Source organism: Arvicola amphibius, chromosome 11 (genome assembly GCF_903992535.2).
Source record: "Arvicola amphibius chromosome 11, mArvAmp1.2, whole genome shotgun sequence".
Taxonomy (NCBI): Eukaryota; Metazoa; Chordata; class Mammalia; order Rodentia; family Cricetidae; genus Arvicola; species Arvicola amphibius.
The window spans coordinates 34,649,687-34,670,953 of NC_052057.2; the positions used below are offsets into that span (position 1 = coordinate 34,649,687).

A 21,267-nucleotide genomic window follows, 5' to 3' on the forward strand; every position below is an offset into this window, starting at 1 on the left:
AGACACAACAAAATGAATACATATATGAACTCACAGAGACTGGCAGCATGCACAGGGCTTCAACAGGTTCAGATCAGACTGGGTACTAGTCTTGAGAGAGAGAAGCTGATTTGAGGATCGCTAACCAAGAAGCTGCCTACAATTGGTACCCACTGAAAAGGGGAAAAAATGATTCTCCTCCCAGGTCCCATGACCAGGAGTAGATGGCCAACACAAAACAAATTAATGGTATTTTTACAGACTTTTTAAAATCTAGCTTTGTTTGGGCATTTTTTTTGTGTGTGTTATTGGTCTTATTATATTATTTGTCGATGGTTTCAATTTTGGGGGGAGGGGTTGTTTGTGCATTTCTTGTGTGTGTGTGTGTGTGTTTGTTTGCTTGTTTTTTAAAGAAAAAGAGTGTGGATTGGATGGGTAGAGAGATAGTGAGGATCTGGAAGGCGTTGAGAGAGGTACAGTGGAAATGTCACAATGAAACCTATTATGTTGGACAATTAATATACATTAAAAAATTAAAATGCATCTTCCAATTCATTTCTCTTCTGACCAGTAGCAAAAGTAAGGGTATACTTTGTATATTGAAAAGCCCTTGAGGGCTGGAAAGATGGCTCAGTGGTTAAGAGCACTGCCTGCTCTTCCAAAGGTCCTGAGTTCAATTCCCAGCAACCACATGGTGGCTTACAACCATCTGAAATGAGATCTGATGCCCTCTTCTGGCCTGCAGGCAGACACACAGACAGAATATTGTATACATAATAAATAAATAAATAAATAAATATTAAAAGAAAAGAAAAGCCCTTGAAAAGTTAGATTTTGTTTTGTTTTTTCGAGATAGGGTTTCTCTGTAGATTTGGAGTCTGTCCTGGAACTCACTCTCATAGACCAGGATGGCCTCGAACTCACGGAGATCTTCCTCCTCTGCCTCCCAAGTGCTAGGATTAAAGGTTTAAATCACTACTGCCTGTCTTTTGTTTTTTGAAACAGGGCTTCTTTTCTTTTTATTTTTGGTTTTTCAAGACAAGGTTTCTCTGTAGCTTTGGAGCCTGTTCTGGAACTTGCTCTTGTAGACCAGGATGGCTTCAAACTCACAGAGATCCGTCTGCCTCCGAAGTGCTGGGATTAAAGGCGTGCACCATCACTGCCTGGCTCACTGCCTGACTTTGTAATTAGCATTTAATAAAGTATTAAATCCAAAATCTGAGTTATATCTGCAGTTGTACAATATATGTTTGTCTACATAAATTACACAAAATAACATTACTTCATTATTGGAACTATTACTACTGCCTATTTTCACCAATATTAAATTCATGCCTTGAGTACACTTAAAGTTACCCCTATTTAAAAACACAATGGTAATGAAATATAAGCTGAGACTCACATGTCCTCCCATGGATATTCCAGTCATTCCGAGAGGTCCATAACCTTCTCGTTCCAGCCAGTGCAAGAGGGCTGCCGACTCCAGAATAAGAGCGCCTCCCATCACAAACAGGTCAGACACATTTTTTAAGCTGGATCTTCTAGCCTCACAAAACAAAACAGAAAATGATTTATTTTCTGTGTGCAGAAGGCAAAAGACAACTTTGTGGATGGAATGGAACCGGTTTTCTCCTTCTACCTTTATGTGGGTTCCAGGGATTGAACTTGGGTTGCCAGCTTGTACAGCAATTGATTTTGCCAGTTCAGATATTTCACTGCTTCACGGTTACATTTTAGTGTTGCTGGTTTTCTTCCCGAGACAGAGGCTTCCTATGCAGCTCAGGTTAGCAGTGAGCTCGTGTGTAGCCCATAGTGGCCTCAAATTTGAGATCCTCCTACCTCTGCCTCCTAAGTGCTGAGATTTCAGTTATGTGCTACCATGTCTGATTTCAAAACTTATCTTTAGACTGGGCCTTGCTATGTATGCCGGCTTGACCTTGAATTCTAGCTCTCTGTGCTTCAGCCTTAGTGCTGAGGTTACAGTAGTGCCATGAAACCTGGCTAGATTCACTTAAATACAAACCAACATATCTGCAATTTTTCTGTTATCAATTATTTTTTTAATTTAATTTTGTTTTTGTTTTTTTTCCGAGGCAGGGTATCTGTAGTTTTGGAGCCTGTCCTGGAAATAGTTCTTGTAGACCATGCTGGCCTTGAACTCACAGAGATCTGCCTGCCTCTGCCTCCCAAATACTGCTTTCTGCAACTGTAGATTTAGGTAGGTGTTAAACTCTGAGGAGATGGAGTGCTGGGGTTAAAGTGCACACTAGCACATTCAGCAGGAACAATGTTTTCTAAACATAATTCTAAAAACAATTCTGCACAGAAGAAATCATTAGCATCCTCATTCTATAAATGAGTTAACTCAAACTAAAGAGGCCAGGTTATATAATTAGTAAATGACAAGCTATTATTGCAGCCTCAGTCTGTATGAATCACAGTCTTTTATTAATTCAAGTTGCTTCCTGTTAGACTAAACAAACGATTTGGTTTTTAAGCAACTTATGGATAAGGAAAAAATACCTCCTATATTTTATTTCAGGGTTTGTCTCCAGACTGAAAATTCTTGATCTATTTAGCTTGGACTGTAATTTTCAGTTTCACAAAGTTCATTCTAACCCAGTCCTCACAGTAAGCAAGGCCCATTGGATGCTGATCCAAAGCATAGACTTCATTCTGGAGAACCCTGTCCCAACCCTCCTGGCTACTGCCACCTAGCTGCCACGGTAAATGTCTTCAAAAGGCTGCTTCAGGAAGGTGGGGAACGTGGTCAGACCAGTGATCCTATGAGCACAGGTCCACTGTCACACTTCATGGGTTGTGAAGTGAGTTCTTTGGTCAGATGCAGGGCTGTGTGGAAAACCACAACAGAGGGTAAGGCATTGTCTAAGTCCATGATGGTGGTTTTGGCAGAAGCATTATAAGCAGGAAAGGAAAGTCCATAACCAGAATAAGTATTTCAATAAGAAAAAAGTTTTGCCCTATCCATAAAAGGTCCAGTGTAGTCAATCTGCAGAGGACTTGGATTTGGTTCCCATCACATTCATATTAGATGTCTCACAAGCCCCTGTAACTCTAGCTCCAGGGGATCCAATGTTCTCCTTCTATGTGTACCTACATTCATATGCTAATACCAACCCCTGTCCAACACACACACACACACACACACACACACACCAACACATACGCACACATACACACCCCACACTGATCTTAAAAATGTATTTGAAAAAAGAAAAGCTTACCTTTTGTTCAGGTATGGTTTCACAAATAAGATATAATTTGAATCAGCTTCTAAGTTTTCTAAATCTCTCACCTTACTAGACATTAAAATGTCAAAATCTTAAAAAATAAGAAAGTCAATATTCTTCCTAAGTTTTACAAGTAGTTGAAGAAATGGTTAACTAAAGACTACCAAGCGCTTATCCTAAGACTGCAGAAATAAAGACAGCAAGAGTGGCAGGTACTTACACTTGGTCCTTGGGCTTCCTGCAGCCATTTGAGAAGATGGGTCAAAGAGAAAGTTTTAAAATAATTAAATATACTCATCTCAGAACATTTTTTTTAAACACAACAGTTAAATTTGAATACAACACCCAAATAACCACTTTCCCAGTGACTTCAAAAGCTGTTTAGAAGTCTTCAGATTTTTCAACTTAGTTATTTTTCTTAATTTACAAAGCTTTACTGAGATACAATCACAAATCAAATAATTCACTTATTTGAAATTTATAAATTAATATACTTACAAAGTTATATAATCTTAAATTTAGATTTAAAATTATATATATATGTGTATATATATATATATATTTATATTTATTTATTTTCTTTTTTGAAGACAGGGTTTCTCTGTGTTGCTCTGGCTGTCTTGGAGCTCACTTTAGACCAGACTGGCCTCAAACACAGAAGTCCTCCTGGCTTTGCCTCCCGAGTGCTGGGATTAAAGGCATGTATCACTACTGCCCAGTTTATTGATACAATCTATACAAATGTTTATTTCAGAAATTCAGGGAATGTAGAAAAGTATTCAAAGCCACTTTACAGATGCACGTGGTTTGGGTTGTTTCTGACGGCTTTAGGTACCGTGGACGTGCCCAGAACCTGTGCATTTGTTCTGTCACCGAGAGAACATGGTCCAATGCCCCACTTTTACATCCTACTTTCACACAGTAAGCTTTTATTTAAACTTAACAAATGCTTACTGTTTCCCAATACTATTCTAAGGATCCTGTATAACCTAAGAAATCATTCCCACTAAAAGTGGGAAACAGACCCGAAAAGGTTAAGTGGCAGTGGCAGGTCTGAGGGCACAGCTGCAGAGCAATAAACAGCACAACTATCTGCATGCACTCCAGTGTTAGGAACCAGGTCACTCAGCAGTTTCTCTCAGGGCACATTCATTTTTATTGTCTTATATAAGCATATTTTCTGTGTGTAGTTTTGAAACTTTGTTTTGTTTTTTACTATGTTCTTAAAATAAATTTGTCAGACTGAAAAAAAAAAAACTCTGTCAAAAGATCTGAGAGATTATTTTTTCCTTATTTTCCCCTTGGTAGTACATGAAGGGCTTGAATCCAGTAGTTCACAAGTTAGGCCACTCTTATCACCCAGCCACACCTTTGCCCAGCAGTGAGCTGGCTCTGTGGGTGTGGGTGTGCGCACGTGTACGCTGGTTCATGTGGAGACCGGCGGCTGTCACTGGCATCTTCATCAATCACTGTCCACCTTGGCCGATGAGCTCCAGTACTGGGGTTCGGGATGCGTGCCAAAGTCGTGCTCCTTCATGTGAGTTCTGGGGCTCTGAATGAGGGTCTTGGTGTTTGTGTGAAGGCACTTGGCTGACTGAGCGATCTCCCCAGGCAGATGTGAGATGTTTTAAGCCTCCTAATACAGATATTAAAATTGCTTTTGTCTGGAGTCATTTGCACTCAGTTTCCCTTTCACAGGAGCGTTCCCAATACTGTGTTTGTCATTTCAGAAACACTTGTAATTGTTGAACTTTACATTTCTTTTATTACTAGATATGTTGTGTATCAGTTTATTTTCTTCTATGAATAGTCTAATGTCATCTTGAAAATTAAGTATTGTTTTAGATCTTCACCTTTACTATAAAACATATTTGGAAATGATCATTTCTTTAATAGCGAACATTTGACTTATTAAGTCCAACATAAGAACCTCAAGAAAGGGGGCTGGAGAGATGGCTCAGAGGTTAAGAGAGCTGACTGCTCTTCCAAAGATCCCGAGTTCAATTCCCAGCAACCACATGGTGGCTCACAGCCATCTGTAATGAGGTCTGGTGCCCTCTTCTGGCCTGCAGGCATACACACAGACAGAATATTGTATACATAATAAAATAAATAAATATTTTGAGAAAAAAAAAAGAACCTCAAGAAATACAAGTACAATTTATCATTATTATAAATAGGATTAAAATATTATGTTAGTCTCACTATGAAGCCTAAGCTGGCTCTAACTCACAACCTTCCTGCCTCAACCATCTGAGCACCTGGGATGATAGGAAAGAGACACCATATATAATGCATTCTGTACTTATTTTGAGATAGGTAGCTCTGGCTGTCTTAGAAATTGCTAAGTAGACCAGGCTAGCCTCAAACTCAGATATCTGCCTGCCTTTGCCTCCCAAGTGCTGGGATCAAAGGCGTCATCCATCACCACCACACCTGGCCTTTATATTTTTTATATATATTCTTTTGGCCAGGATTTTTTTTGTAGCTCAGGCTGGTCTTGAATTGCTGATTGCTACTTTTTATTACATTTCCTTTTAAAAGGTGTAAAATAATTCTTGATTTTTAAATATTTTCAGACCTTATACTGGATTTAACTAGTTTTGAAAAGTTAGTTACCACTGGGGCTGGAGGGCTGGTTCAGCAGTGGAGAGCACTGGATGTTCTCCTAGGGTAACTGGGTTCAATTCTCAGTACCGCATGGCAGCTCACAACTGTAGTATCAGTTCCAGGGGATCTGGCGCCCTCTTCTGGTCTCCACAAACACTGAGCACACATATGGTACACAGACATGTGCAGGCCAAACACCCATACACATAAAATAAAATAAATAAATCTTGCTGGGTGTTGGTGGCACACACCTTTAATCCAGCACTCGGGAGGCAGAGGCCGGTGAATCTCTACAAGTTTGAGGCCAGCCTTGTCTACAACAGCTAGTTCCAGGACAGGCTCTAAAACTACAAAGAAACCCTGTCTCAGAAAATAATTAAAAAAAAATCTTAAAAAAAGTACTACTGATTATTCTTTTGAAGAATAAATATATAAATAAAGATATAAAGAAACTTTTAAAATATAACAAAAGGATATAATAAGGGTTTTCTAGCAACAATGAAGCCATTCGGGCCTCCTTAATCATAGGACGAGCCATGAGAGTCCTGCGCCTCCAGTAATGCTAAGGAGAGAGATGGCACACTTAGAACACAATAGCAAGTGCTGAGAAGTCCTAAGGGTTTTCTAGAGTTGAAGTCTTACATGGTCTCCTGTTCCAGCCAGATGAATGCACACAGGTCTGTATCTGCTGTTCCATTCCTTAGGCACAATAAATTGGAACCTATAAAAAAAAAAGAAATGAAGCCTTCCTTAATGAGTTTTAGCTACAAATTATACATACATATATAGTTACTTAATTTGTGGAGAGGGTCTTGCCATTATAGCTCAGGCTGGCCTGGAACTTACTATGTAGCTCAAGCTGGCCTCAACCTTGTGGTCCTCCTCCTACCTGAGCATCCCAATTGCTGGGGTTACAGGTGTGACTCATCATGCCTGGCTCTAAACTTTCAATTTAAAAAGTATTATAATTAAATTCTCTAATAGGATGGGCCAGTGGATTAAATTTACTTATTTATTTTTGTATGTATATGTACATGTGTAGGTGTGCCCTGATGCATGTAAGAGACAAGAGATGCAAGCAAGCATATGTTAGTTCCACCAATGTAAAGATTGGGGAGATGGCTCAGTTGGTGGAAAGCTCACTTCATATGCAAAGGTCTGGATCCAATCTCCAGCAAAACATAAAACTGGCCCCAAGAGCATATTCCTACAATCCTACACTCAGGAAGTAGAGGCAGGAGGATCAGAAGTTCAAAGCAATCCTCAGCTACACAGCAAGTCTGAGCCTGGCATAGATGAGACCATCTTAAAATAAACAAACAAACAAACAAATAAATAAGCAAGCAAGCAAGCCAGGTGTGGTATTCATTTGTGTCCCCAGTACTAGAGAAGTAGAGACAGGCAGATCCTTGAGTCTTGCTGTCCAGCTAGCCTTGTCTAATTTGTAAACCCTAGGTTCCTTGAGACCCATTTTAAGAAAAAAGGTGGATAATTCCTGCACAACAATATGGGAGGTGAACCTATGGCTACCACCCACATGTGGATCCATATACCAACCCCCCCATCCTAGGTAAGATAATGTAGCATGAGTAATAAAACCCCAGAGATGGATATTGGGGTTCAATTTGAAGATCAAAAAAGCAAAGCAGCTAGTCACTGGCTCTTACCACTACCTCTAACTGAAATGGAGATCCTACTTCCACAAATCCTCAGAATGAGACTGAGTGTGAGACCTGTCTCCTCCCATTTTATATTCCTCTCTAGTGCTGGGATTAAAGGCCTGTACTACCACCACCCGGCCTCTCAGGCTAACTAGTGTGGTTGCTGGGATTAAAGGTGTACATAATGAGGCTTTTCTTGTTTTGTTTTGTTTTTAGACAGGATTTTAATATATAGCCCTTGCCTGCCTGGGACTTAGAGAGGCAACTGCATGTCTTCCAAGCGCTGGTATTAAAAGTGTGTGCCACCACACCCAGCACAAAGATGGTTATTGTAGTTTTTAAGATTACGTGTGTTGGGATCCCATGGAGGCCAGAAGGCATCAGATACTCAGAAGCAGGAACTATAAGCCACTGTGAGCCCCCAAATAGGGGTGCTGTGAACTGAAACCCAGTCCTTTGCAAGAACGCAAGAACCCTTATCTGCTGAGCCATCTACAAAGAATTTGAGGTTGGCTAAAATTTCTTTAGATCCTTGTCTTAACAGATCAAACGAAGCAAACAAAATGTATATATGCTTAACATTACGCCTACTGATTTAGAGATATCACTACAGATAGATATAACACGATTTTAAAACAGTAAGGAAAGGAAAAAGAAGAATGTTGGAGATCCTTCTTTTCATGTTTCTCATGAAATCTTTTGAGATTTGTATTTCAGGCATCTGGATTAGTTTGAGGACCACATGCATGCGGTGTCTGTGGAGGCCAGAAAAGGGCATCAGATCCCCTGGAACTGGAGTTACAGATGGCTGTGAGCCACCATACGCATTCTGGGAATTGAACTCAAGTTCACTGGAAGAGAAGTCAGTGCTCTTTCTCTCTCTCTCTCTCTCTCTCTCTCTCTCTCTCTCTCTCTCTCTCTCTCTCTCTCTCTCTCTCTCTAAGAAATTTTAATTTATTTTATGTGCACTGGTGTTTTGCCATGGGTGTCGGGTCCCCTGGAACTGGAGTTAGAGCTGTGTGTGCTGAGAACTGCTCTCCCTCTAGAAGAGCAGCCAGGGCTCTTAACCTTGAGTCACCTCTCCAGTTCTGCCTCATGTATTTATTTTTTAGATATCAATCCCAGTTCCCCTCCCTCCTCTCCTCTTGTTTCCCCATCTTTCCCTCATCCCCCTTTGCTCCTCAGATTTTTCTTTTGTTTTTCAAGACAGGGTTTCTCTGTTTTACAGTTTTGCCTGTCCTGGAACTTGCTTTGTAGATCAGGCTGGCCTTGAACTCACAGAGATCTGCCTGCCTCTGCCTCCCAAGTGCTGCAACTGAATGTATGTGCCAGCACCGTCAGGCCTGATTTTTTTTTTTTTTAATCAGCCATCAAAAAAGCACAAAGTCAAAGAGACAGAATCACAGGGAATGAACTAAGTAACAAGAGGACACAAGTTTCTTCTTATGGGCTCTAAATAACTTTCCTACTTTTATGACAATATGATAAAAGTTTAAAATCTACACAATCTTACAAACCCAGAAATTTGTACTAGGCATGGTAGTATGCGCCTTTAATTCCAGCACTCATGAGGCAGAGGCAGGTGGATCTCTCTGATTCAAGATCACTGTTCTACACAGTGAGTACCAGGACAGTCAGGGCTACATAATAGAGAGACCTTGTCTCAAACAAAACAAAACAAAACAAAACATAAAATATACCCCCCTCAAAAACCCCAGAAATTCCCTGAAAATAGTCAGGTAAGAGATGTATGAAAGGGTGTTTACTATTAGGTTGCTCAAATGGACAAAACATGCAACTTAATTATGTGCCTTGGAGAATTAGAAAATTATGGTAGTGCCATAGCAGTGAATACCAATCAGCTATTAACATGATAACAGACTATCTATTCACTGATTGGTTAGGCTAAAAAGAAAATAAGCAGCTTTGTATATGAATAGCAAAGAAAAAAAAAGAAATGATATATGTAAAATAGCAAAGATCTCTTTGTGTTGGAATTATTAATACTTTGACTTTCTCTTATTTGCATTTTGTTATACCTTAATGCAATGATGTAAGTTACAAACACCCTGCCAAAACAGATGGGTAAAGAACAGGAAACCAGATGTCAGTATACATCAGTGGGAATTTCTATTCATCAAAATAAATGATGCTTTAAGATTAATGCACTGCCAACCAGTACCTAGGAACCGGAGGCAAGAAGCATGACAGTTTTGAGGCTAGCCTGGGCTAAATATTGACTGTTTCTCAAGCACTCTTTAAAAACATAAAAAAATAATTGCTATAACACTGTTAAAAGTCGGTAGTTTCCCTATTATTGTTATTTTCATCAAAATAATTATCTCTTAATAATGTTGAAATTATATTATTTCTCAAATTGAGTCTCCCCTTCCTCCCTCCAGTAATGTTAACCTATATAGTTTTCTGGAGAAGGCTGAGAAGTTACAACAGCACACAGATCCAAGGAGCATAATTACAGTATGCAGAAATAGCAATACCTTTACCATGTATTGCTAATATACAGTCTAAAGAACTGTGTGTTTATTTAGTGCTTTTCGTAGGCACTGAATAATATTTTCATCCCTTTTATCACTTAACTCTTCTAACAACCACAAGAGATGAAGTGTTGTCATCTCTATTTTATAATATATGTTCAGAGAACAATGTGGCCCTAAGGTCACTGGATTAATAAGTGGCGGAGCCAGGGTTCAGTTCAAACTGTTTAATGCCAAAGTCCTTGTTCTTTGCTCTATACAACACTGCTTGCATTTTATTTTGAGGTTAATAAAAGAAAAAAAACGAAACCAAAACCAAAAACCCAGGTCTGGGAAGACAGTTCAGCAGTTAAGAGCCCTAGAGAACCCAAGCTCAATTCCAAGCATCCACAAAGTGAGACACAACCATCAAAAATTCCAGGCCCAGCCGGGCGGTGGTGGCACACGCCTTTAATCCCAGCACTCGGGAGGCAGAGGCAGACGGATCTCTGAGTTCGAGGCCAGCCTGGTCTACAAGAGCTAGTTCCAGGACAGGCTCTAGAAACTACAGGGAAACCCTGTCTCGAAAAACCAAAAAAAAAAAAAAAAAAAAAAGAAAAAAAAAAAAAGAAAATTCCAGGCCCAGTATCTCACATCACCTTTTCACCCCCTGGGTACCAGGCAAAACTCATGACACAGACACACATATTAGCGAAACACCCCCACACATAAAATGAAATAAAAATGCATAAAATTTACAATAATAATATTTTAGAGTAAAGAAATAATATTAACTACAATAGTTAAAGTTATATTGGTTCCCACTTTGTTTGGCTTTTGTTGTTGTTGTTTTGGTTTTTTTAGACAGGAGTTTTACTGTGTAGACCTGGCTGTCCTGGAACTTGCTCTGTAGACCAGGCTGGCCATGAACTCAGAGATCCGCCTGCCTCTGCCTCCCTAGTGCTGGGATTAAAGGTTTACACCTTTTATAGGTTAATTTACTGAGTTATAAATGTATTGAAACTTAACTACATAGCTTAAGCATGGTTCCACTGCAGAATGATCCCTCCTCACTGCTACTGCAAGCAAAATATCTTCTGTTTGTTTTGAGACAGTTTGTTTCACTGTGTAGATCAGCTGGCCTGGGCTATCCATGTAGGCAGGGTGGCCTTGAACTCACAGAGACTGACCTGCCTCTGCCTCCTGGGATTAAAGGTGTTTTCCATCCATCAGAGGCAGAAATTAATCTATTGACAATAATATATTAATACACATATTAATTATAATTATGTATTCTATCTATCTATCTATCTATCTATCTATCTATCTATCTATCTATCTATCTATCTATCTATCTACAGATGTAGTGGCACATTCCCTTATAGCACTTGAAAGGCAGAAGCAGATAGATCTCTGTGAGTTTGAGTTCAGTCTGGTCTACTTGATTAGTTCCAGGACAGTCAGGGTTACATAGCAACTCTCTTTCACGCTCTTTCTTAATAATCAATTTAAATTTATTTTATGTGCATTGGTGTCAAGGTATGCCAATCCCTGGGACTGGAGTTACAGACAGTTGTGAGCTGCCATGCAGATGCTGGGAAATGAACCTGGGTCCTCCAGAAGAGCAGCCAGTGCTCTTAACTGCTATCTCTCCAGCCCGAGACCCTGTCTCAAACAAACAAAGGGTAGGAGGAGAGCATGGGGAGACTGGGAAATGCCCCAGGGGGAAGATCTGAGTTTGGAGTCCAGCACCATATAAAAGCCAGGGGTGGCTTATGTATTCCAGTAACCTCAGAGTGCATAAGCAATCACAGAAAATATTTTTTGAGATTTAATTAATTAATTAATTTCATTTATTTATTTACTTATTTTTTGAGACAGGGTCTCATTAGGTAGCCTTTTTGGAACTGGAACTCACTATGCAGACATGTATGACCTAGAACTCAAAGAGATCTACTGGATCTGTCTCCTGAGTGTTGGGATTAAAGGCATGTGCCATCACATCTGACTTGAGATTTTTATTTTATATGTATGAGCATTTACTTACCTGAATATATGTTATGTCTGAGCATCAAATGCATACAGCACTAGGAAGGCCAGCAGAGGGCACAGATCATTTGGGAGTTACTTCAGTGTTAGTTACCCCTAGTTTTCAGTAGCCATGTTGATGCTAGAAATTAAGTCTGGGCTCTGTGAAAGAGCAGCCAGTGCTCTTAACCTTTGAACCACCTCTCCAGCTCAGAATCACAGAAATTAAAGAAAAATTCACTTTATGTGTATGAGTATTTGGCCTGCATTAATGTCTCATACTACGTTCATGCAATGCCTATAGAGGCCAGAAAAGAGCATTGGATCCTCCAGAGCAGGAGTTACATATGGTTGTGAGCCATGATGTGGGTGTTAGGAAGTGAACCTAGTTCTTCTGAAAGAACAGCCATTGCTCTTAACTGCTAAGCCACCTCTACAGCCACATCATCAAAGGCATTTAAAAATGAAATTTTATTAATTGTGTGTGTGTGTACGTGTATGGGCGCACATCTGGAAATCAGAGGACAACTTGTGGGGATTCTCTCCTTCTACCTTTTGGGTCCTGGGAACTGGTGAGGTGACTTTACCCTCCAAGCTATGTCACTACCCTCAAAGTGAAAATCTGAAATGAGCAGAGCTGGCACATGATTAAAATCCTTTGGAAATATTTCTATGTGACTATATGCATGTCTGGATTTCTATGAAAATGGTGTTGACTTCTTAAGCTTCATGCAGTACAACCTTAATTCCATGTAAGCAGTATGCATGAGAGGGTAATTAATCTCCCAATGTGGACATCTAGGGCATCGTCCACACTCCGTGAGCACAGAGGTACTTACGTGGACTCAGCACCTTTGGACACGCTGCTGGAATGAACTCACTAATCTCCCTTGCTGAACAGATGCTTACCTTGCAATAACAGACTCAATTGGCATGATACCAGGCACATAGTGGGCCATGGGAGAAACAAAGTGTCCATCTAGGATCTTACAATCTGACTGTTCTTCAACCTAAAAGAAAAGAAAGCCAAGGTGTATGCAAAGTAGACTAAGGTATCAGTCTGTCATGGAATTTTTGATGATAAAAAAATCTATTCAACTAAAAACTAACATTCTCTCTCTCAGTTCTTGTACTTAAGCCTCATTTTTTATAATTTATTTATTTTTATTTTACATGCATTGATGTTTTGACTGCATGTATATCTATGTGAGATTGTCAGATCTTAGAGTTACAGACAGTTGTGAGCTGTCATGTGGGTACTGGGAACTGAACCCAGGTCCTCTAGAAGATCAGTCAATGGTCCTAACCACTGAGCCATCTCCTCAGCCCCTTTGAGTCTCATTTTTACCAACAAGAACTGAGCTATATCCTTAGCACCAAACCCTTTTTCAGTGCTTACTATGTTTCCTACTAGCCCACTGCTTTTTCCCACCAAAAAACATATTTTTATTCAACACTACTTATAGTTTCATATTTATTTAAAGAATATCATATAACTGATATCTTCTGCAATATTTCATTCTTTTCTTTCAAACTCCTCCATTTATATTTACCTAACAGGGAATTAGTCATCATTCATGCCTTTTTAAAGACAGCCTCTATTTACACATATTTGTTTTCTTTCTACTCTAGAGTCTAGTTGGGAAACAAATTTAATTCACACACTGGCAGGCAATGTCTCAAAATAAAATACAAGCTAAAGAAATTCAGTACCATTCAACAGGACTAGGAGTAAGGCTTAGTATAGGAGCACAAGGCTAGCAGGGAGATCCTGGGTTCAACTCTAGGTACCACAAAAACAAAACCATTCAACAATATAAAAGCAATCAAAAGTACAACTTAGAAGCAGCAATAATTGTTGCAGTCTAAGCTGATATCAAGTATTCAGAGTGGTCTGATGTCATACTACCTGCTGGTGCATTGTGTAAGGAGAAAAGGGGATTTCTATCTGTAATAATAGCATTTTACGGGCAGCCATGGTAACACAGGCTTAAAATCACTATGGTTTGAAGCTGAGCCAGGAGCCTCACAAGTTCAAAGCTAGCTTGGATTACTAGCAAGACCATGTCTCCAAAAGTTCACACCAAAAAGGCAATTTGGCTAACATTCACTATGTACGCTTCCTTCTCAAGAAGTTATTCTTTAAAATAAATAAATAAATAAAAACCCCTATTTCAGGTCAAAGGTCAAATTAAAGTAGCAGGAAATTATCACATAAAAAACACTAAAAACAACAGTAACAAAACAAATGAACAAACAAAAAAAACCCATCCGCGTTAGTGTCTTCAGTTCTTCAAATCCAGCATTGTGTCTGCGAATTAACATTAGAAAGAGGGTTCTCTTCCACACAGCAGACACTCTACCAATGAACTAACTACATTCTTCTTCCCTACCATTAAAAAAACCAAGCCGGGCGGTGGTGGCGCACGCCTTTAATCCCAGCACTCGGGAGGCAGAGGCAGGCGGATCTCTGTGAGTTCGAGACCAGCCTGGTCTACAAGAGCTAGTTCCAGGACAGGCTCCAAAGCCACAGAGAAACCCTGTCTCGAAAAACCAAAAAAAAAAAAAAAAAAAAAAAAAAAAAAAAAAAAAAAACCACAAACAAGCTGGGTGTTCATGAAGCACACCTTTAAATCCCAGCACTCAGGCAGATCTCTGTGACTTCGAGGCCAGACTGGCCTACAGAGTGAGTTTCAGTACACTCCTGTCTCAAAAACAACAACAACAACAAAAATCCCAAAATACCCTACCTCAAAAAAACCATACAAACAAAAAAAAAAACGAAGCACAAAATGTAGACAGCTGAACAAATACCTATTTAACAATCCAAAAAGTTTTTAAAAAGGTTAAAACAGTATTTTACCACACACTGTGTTACAAAGGTTTGCTTATCAGATTCTAATCAAGCCTATATTTTTGCATCAGTAAAATATTATATAAGAGTCAGGCAGTGGTGGTGCATATCATTAATCCCAGCACTCTGGAGGCAGAGGCAGAGATATCTCTGGAGTTTGAGGTCAGCCTGGTCTACAGAGCAAGTTCTAGAACAGGCTCCAAAGATAAACAGAAAAACCCTCTCTCAAAATACAAACAAACAAACTAACAAACTACTATGTCAGTAAGTGCAGGTTTACAATACTCATTTATATATATATATATGTGAATTACATATATATATGATTACATTAATCTCTTTGTCATTCTTCCTTTTCAGGGTATTCCTGCTTGGCTTCTACCGTCTTTTCCCAAACAGAGACAGCTTTAACTTTATAAACTACATATCATCTGTGTGTGTAACTCAGATTTGCCTTGAACTCACTGGAGAGCCAAGGGCATCTTTCAGTTTCTGATCCTATGCCTCCATTTGCTGAGTGCTAGAATTACAGGTGTGTGCCACCACAACAGGTTTTATACAGTGCTGGGTATCCAACCCCCCAGGCCTGTGCAAGCTAGGCAAAAACCCTCTCTATCCACAGATTTATATCCTCAGCTCTCCAAATTCTACAATGTTTAATTGGAGCTGCGCTGCAGTAAAAAAATGCTTAAGGAAAAATAAATCTGTAAAAGTACTAAATTATAATCCAAGAATTCCTCCCTCCCTTTTTAAGCATGAACATAGGTTTAGTAAGAAAAAATGAGAAGAGCTGGAGAGATGGCTCAGCAGTTAAGAGCACTGCCTGCTCTTCCAAAGGTCCTGAGTTCAATTCCAGGCAACCACATGGTGGCTCACAACCATCTGTAATGAGATCTGGTGCCCTCTTCTGGCCTGCAGGAATACACGCAGACAGAACACTGTATACATTAAAAAAAAATCTTAAAAGAGAAAAAGAAAAGATGAGAAAGAACTATCAGGAGTAGGAGGGCTTCAAAGGGAGCAATACCCTTTATTTGATTTTTATGTTGTTTTCTATAGCTTAAGACTTCCTGGCTAGGTGTGATGGTGCACACCTTTGGCGGGCAGATTTCCATGAGTTCAAGGTAAGCCTGGTCTACATAGGCTAGTCAGGGTTACACAGTGAGATCCTGTCTCAAAATCACCACAAAACCCATTTTCGCATATATCTTAGAAAACTAAGTTGATAGAAGAGGCATCAGAAACTCCCCTCTCACCAACTAACACAGAGGACAGTGACAGCTCACGTGAAAGGGGGTAAGTCAGCAGGCAGTGTGAGGCTGGCTGCAAAGGAACAGACACCTTAAGATAGACGCAAAGTCAGAAAACACAGGGCAAGACACAGCTCAGCAGATAAACCATGAAAACGAGCAAAGGGGACAGGCAGACAGCTCAGCAGTGAAAAGCGCTTGTTCTAGCAGAGGACCAGAGTTCAGTCCCCAACACCCGTGCCAGCTGGCCACAACTCTAACTCCAGGTACAGAGGATTCAAAACCTTCCTGCCTCTCCAGTCAGACACACACACACAGACACACACACACACACACACACACAGTCACACACACAGACACAGACACACACACACACATACACACACCTTCACCTTTCTAAAAAACGAGCAAAGGATTTGAAAAGACCTAACAATTGGCCCAATATAGTAAGAAGTTCAACACCATTCGTAGTAGGGAGACACAAGTACAGAGATATTTATATTAGGATGCTGGGAGAAGTACAATGCTGAGCATTGGTGAGCATCTGGTCACACGGGACTCCTGTACAGTGCTGGCTCACACGGACAGTAAACAGAACTACTTTGTGTAGAATGTTCACACGACATTTGTACTTGACTGTTCACACCAGCATTATTCATACCAGCTCACTAATAGTAGAAACAACCCAGATGTCTATGAATTCATGAGCAGATAAGAAATTATACAGCCACAGAAAAGAATACATGGTACGACATGGACGAGTTTTATAAACATACTAAGAGGGGCAAGAGAGATGGCTCAGTGGGTAGATGTAATCCTCTAATCTACTAAGCTACATGTGTGAGATAGCATGGGTGCTTCCCCACATACACCATGTACACAACACAATAAATAAGAAAAATAAATTAAAAATATTTTCTAAGAACCAAAGCCCACATATTGCATAATTCCATTTATAAGAAAGGTCCTAAGTATGAGACTTCATAGATACAAAAAGCAAATTAGTAACAAATTACTAACAGCCAGCACGTGGGGGAAGAATTAGTGGGAAACGCTAGCCAGAGTGTTAGCGTGTCTTTGGGGTCAATAGTATCATGGAATAAAATAGTAAAAAAAAAAGTGACTGATAGCTAATGGTTATATATTTAGGAAACAAATCTAAACATTCCGCTGTATACGTTAAAAAGGTAGACTTTATGACACATCATTATAATTTAAATTTTAAACACTGAGGGTGGGATGTGTCTTAACTCAAATTGTTAAGATTATCTATCCTCAAGAGAGATGGCTCAGAGGTTAAGAGCACTGACTGTTCTTCCAGAGGTCCTAAATTCAATTCTCAGAAACCACATGGTGGTAGCTCACAGCCATCTGTAATGAGATCTGGCGCCCTCTTCTGGCTTGCAGCATACATGCAGGTAAAACAAAACACTATATACATAATTAATAAATAAATCTTTTTTTAAAAAAAGTACACACATTGAAAAGTTCAGAGGCTGTGATCAACTCTGTCTGGGGGGGGGGTATTTCAGTTATGGGAAGTAGGTTTAATAAATTAAAAAAAAGATTATCTGTCCTCTCTGGGAGCACAGAAACAGTATCGGAGGTGGAGACTAGCAAAGATAAACAGAGACTTGATTTTTACTTGGCACACTCTGTTTATGTAAAAAGCCTATATACTCTTGGTACGTTAACTTGTGCATATATTTCTTTACTGTGTGTATGTACCTTTGAGCATGTAAGTTTGTGGGCATGCTTACCCATGTGTGGGGGGTGACCAGAAGTCATCATAGGATGTCTTCCTTTATTGCTCTCTACTTACTTGTTTTCTATATTTTGCTTTTTGAGGTGGCCCTAGTTGTCCTAGAACTCATATAGACAGGCTGGCTTTGAACTCACCGAGATCTGCCCGCCTCTGTCATCTTAGTGCTGGGATTAAAGGCACATGCCCCACTTCAGGCTGCTCTGCTTTTGGCAATGAAGTCTCTCACTGAGCTGGAGCTTGCAGTTTCTATTAGACCAGCTGACCAGCAGTCCCCAAGATTCCTCTGTCTTTGGTTTTCCATGTCTGGCTTTTAGGTGGGTACTGGGGATCGGAACTCAGGTTCTCATGAGTATGTAATGAGGATTTTACCCATTAAGCCATCTCCTCAGCTCCTTTTATAAAAGTTTACTAATATATTTTTGAGGGACGGAGGGATAGGGTCTCTCTGTGTAGCCTTAACTGCCCTGGAATTCACAGAGATCCTCCAGCCTCTGACTCCTAAAAGCTACCACACCAGGCTAAAAGCCTATCCTTTTTTTCCCCTCCCAAGACAGGTTTTCTCTGTGTAGCCTTGGCTGTCATGGAACTCGCTCTATAGACCAGGCTGGCCTCAAACTCACTGAGATCCTCCTGCCTCTACCTCCAGAGTGCTGGGATTAGAGGTGTGGGTTACCACAGTCTGCCCAAGAGCCTAAATTTTTTTTGAGCCTATACTTTTTAAAGAAAAAAAAAGAGAAAAATGGAAATATTCACCAAAATTTGAATAACAAAGACAAATTTAAAATATAGTTTACATGTAACATCTATGGTGTAGAGAAGGTTTCCATTTACAAGTTTCTCTTTTTTAACAGGGGAAATCTTCTGATGAAGGAAATCTAAATATATCCAATATATAAAAGATGCAAGAATACTTACTTCAGCCAAAGATCAGGGATAGGTTGGGAAACTCACCCATCTATTTCCCTTCTACAATATCTCAAAGTACTCAATCACACACATTTAGACTGTATAGAAAAACAGCTGATTGTTTATAAAACAAAACAATTTAAAAAATATTCTCTCCCTCTCCAAGTTCAGAGCATTTTCTTTCTAGCATTCTCTGAGTCATGTATTCTATTGTTGCTCCCTGACACTTTCTAATAGCTACTTTTGCAAATAATGCCTAATGTGCTGATTCTCAAGTAGATCGCTTTCTTTTAATACTTACTAGTCTTCTTTAATATTCTTCTTTAATGTTGAATAATTGAACCCTCAGGAGCCTAAGGATACAAAATGAAACTCAGAAAAATGCAGCCTAAATACTGAGTATTCAGGCAAATGCTACACATATGTTCTCCATTATTTATGAGTAAAATTATTAAAACGTCGCTGAGGTAAAACAACATTCTTTAAATATGCATAAACACTCCAAGGCACTGTCTTGGTGACTGCTACAGGATTTCAGCACAGTCTGTTCTGGCATACCTTATCAATGTGCACCGGATAGTCGCTTGAAACCAGATTCTGGCACCTTTCTCGATTTCCAATCATCTTTCTGAATTCAAAGAGTCTATTAGGAGGCAAAAAGTTTGTATTTTTAAAACACCTTTTATGTTAACTGTTATACGTACTGTTATGACTGATGAATAGTGATTAAAATTAGCAAAATCAATTAAGAGGCAATGTTCACTACAACTTTTATCACTGATAGAAGAGGGTACCCTTTCTTCTCTCTTTTTGAAACTTGAAAACTTAAAAAATAAGAGAAAGAAAATCGATCATAAGCAATGAATACTTGTAAAATTCAAAATCAAAGAGGCCAATCTTGAAATAATTTTTCTTAGGTTTTTCCATGAGCGCCAGCATATTCCAGTGTCATAATCATGAAAATGTAGGTTATCCTAGAAAGTCAATGCCTGAAAACCACACAAAACTTCAACGAGCCTAGCTGGTAGTTACTGACGCTAAGAAACTAATTTGCACCCAAGGTATGATGATCTAAGCTAAAATGTACAGAAATAACAGGATGAAAGGAAAACTTTTTATAAAATCAATATTTAATTTCCCCAATAAGCCAATCTAGACTTGAAGCTAATTTTTTTTTTTTCGAGACAGGGTTTCTCTGTGGATTTGGAGCCTGTGCTGGAAGTAGCTCTTGTAGACCAGGCTGGCCTCGAACTCACAGAGATCCACCAGCCTCTGCCTCCTAAGTGCTGAGATTAAAGGTGTGCACCACCACCGCCCGGCAAAAGCTAAAATGTTTTACAACTGAAATAAAAATTTAACTGTGTATCAAAACAATATATTCAAAATAACCATTTATGGACTGGAGAGATAGTTCAGTAATTAAGAGCACTTGTTGCTCTTGTAGAAGGCTCAGGTTTCGTTCCCAGCACCCATGTGGTGACTTACAATCATTCTCAACTCCATTTCCAGAGGACCTGATGATCTCTTCTGACCCCGAAAAGAACAAGACACATACATGGTACACACACGTGTGTAGGCAAGAACTCAAACACACAAAAAAGATAGGCAAGCATTCATGAAACGAACTACACACAGACACAGACATACACAGACACACAGGCACACCCCCCCCACACACACACACATACACACACACACACCTCTTGAGATCTTCTGGTCTTCCCCATCCTCTGATGAAGAGTTTTGTGAGGAGAAGTCTCCGGTATAGAATATCTAACTTGCTTACACCCATGAGTGCCAGACAGCATCTAGAAGTAAAATTTAAAATAATTTCAAAATACTTTTACTATTACTAAGGCAGCAGAACAACTTTCTAACCACTCATGTGAACACCAAGTAAAATCAAAGACTGAAGAGAAAATCCTTGAATTTGTCCCTGCAAAAATACAATAGGAGATTTAGAAAACAACCTGGAATTCAAAGCAGAGAAATGCAGCGGCCAAAGCATCTCTAAAGGAAGAATCCTTGTAGGGCAGGTGCTCCCATCTGGAGCACGAGTACTGATGTAAGTATCTGCTGTAATGGAAATCAGAGTAAGGAATGCTACAGAGTACTGTAGTATCAGCCAGGCTTCCATGGACACATGGAAAAGGGTTATCTGAGTTATACAGAGGAACCTGAGGCACAGAGAAAACAGTTATTTATCCTAGGCCATATACCTAGTGGAGAAGAGGGTCAAGTTTTGCTTCAGGCATAATGTCCAAGATTTAGCAGGTTCACCACACTGACTCTTTTTTTTGGGGGGGGGGGGGTTTGGAGACAGGGTTTCTCTGTGGCTTTAGGCCTGTCCTGGAACTAGCTCTTGTAGACCAGCCTGGTCTCGAACTCACAGAGAGGCACCTGCCTCTGTCTCCCAAATGCTGGGTTTATTTATTTATTTATTTATTTTTGGTTTTTCGAGACAGGGTTTCTCTGCGACTTTGGAGCCT

The 21,267-nt window shown here is 39.7% G+C and overlaps 1 protein-coding gene across 5 annotated transcripts in view; it reads right to left on the reverse strand.

Annotated features, from left to right (window-relative positions):
* Abhd18 (abhydrolase domain containing 18) overlaps positions 1-21,267 on the reverse strand; it is a 39,993-nt gene that overhangs the window by 8,911 nt on the left and 9,815 nt on the right. The window contains exons 1-8 of one of the 5 annotated variants that reach the window (XM_038347791.1): positions 20,479-20,521; positions 19,337-19,421; positions 19,080-19,131; positions 12,913-13,013; positions 6,483-6,561; positions 6,318-6,402; positions 3,451-3,478; positions 1,382-1,520 (exon numbers count right to left, since the gene is read on the reverse strand). In XM_038347791.1, the coding sequence (XP_038203719.1) occupies positions 1,382-1,520; positions 3,451-3,478; positions 6,318-6,402; positions 6,483-6,561; positions 12,913-12,962 (381 nt within the window). In that variant the 5' untranslated portion in view covers positions 12,963-13,013; positions 19,080-19,131; positions 19,337-19,421; positions 20,479-20,521. Of the gene's footprint in view, positions 1-1,381; positions 1,521-3,450; positions 3,479-4,599; positions 4,709-6,317; positions 6,403-6,482; positions 6,562-12,912; positions 13,014-19,079; positions 19,132-19,336; positions 19,422-20,478; positions 20,587-21,267 lie in introns of those variants that run through there. The other 4 variants (XM_038347789.1, XM_042055981.1, XM_038347793.2 and 1 more) reach the window with 4 other exon arrangements.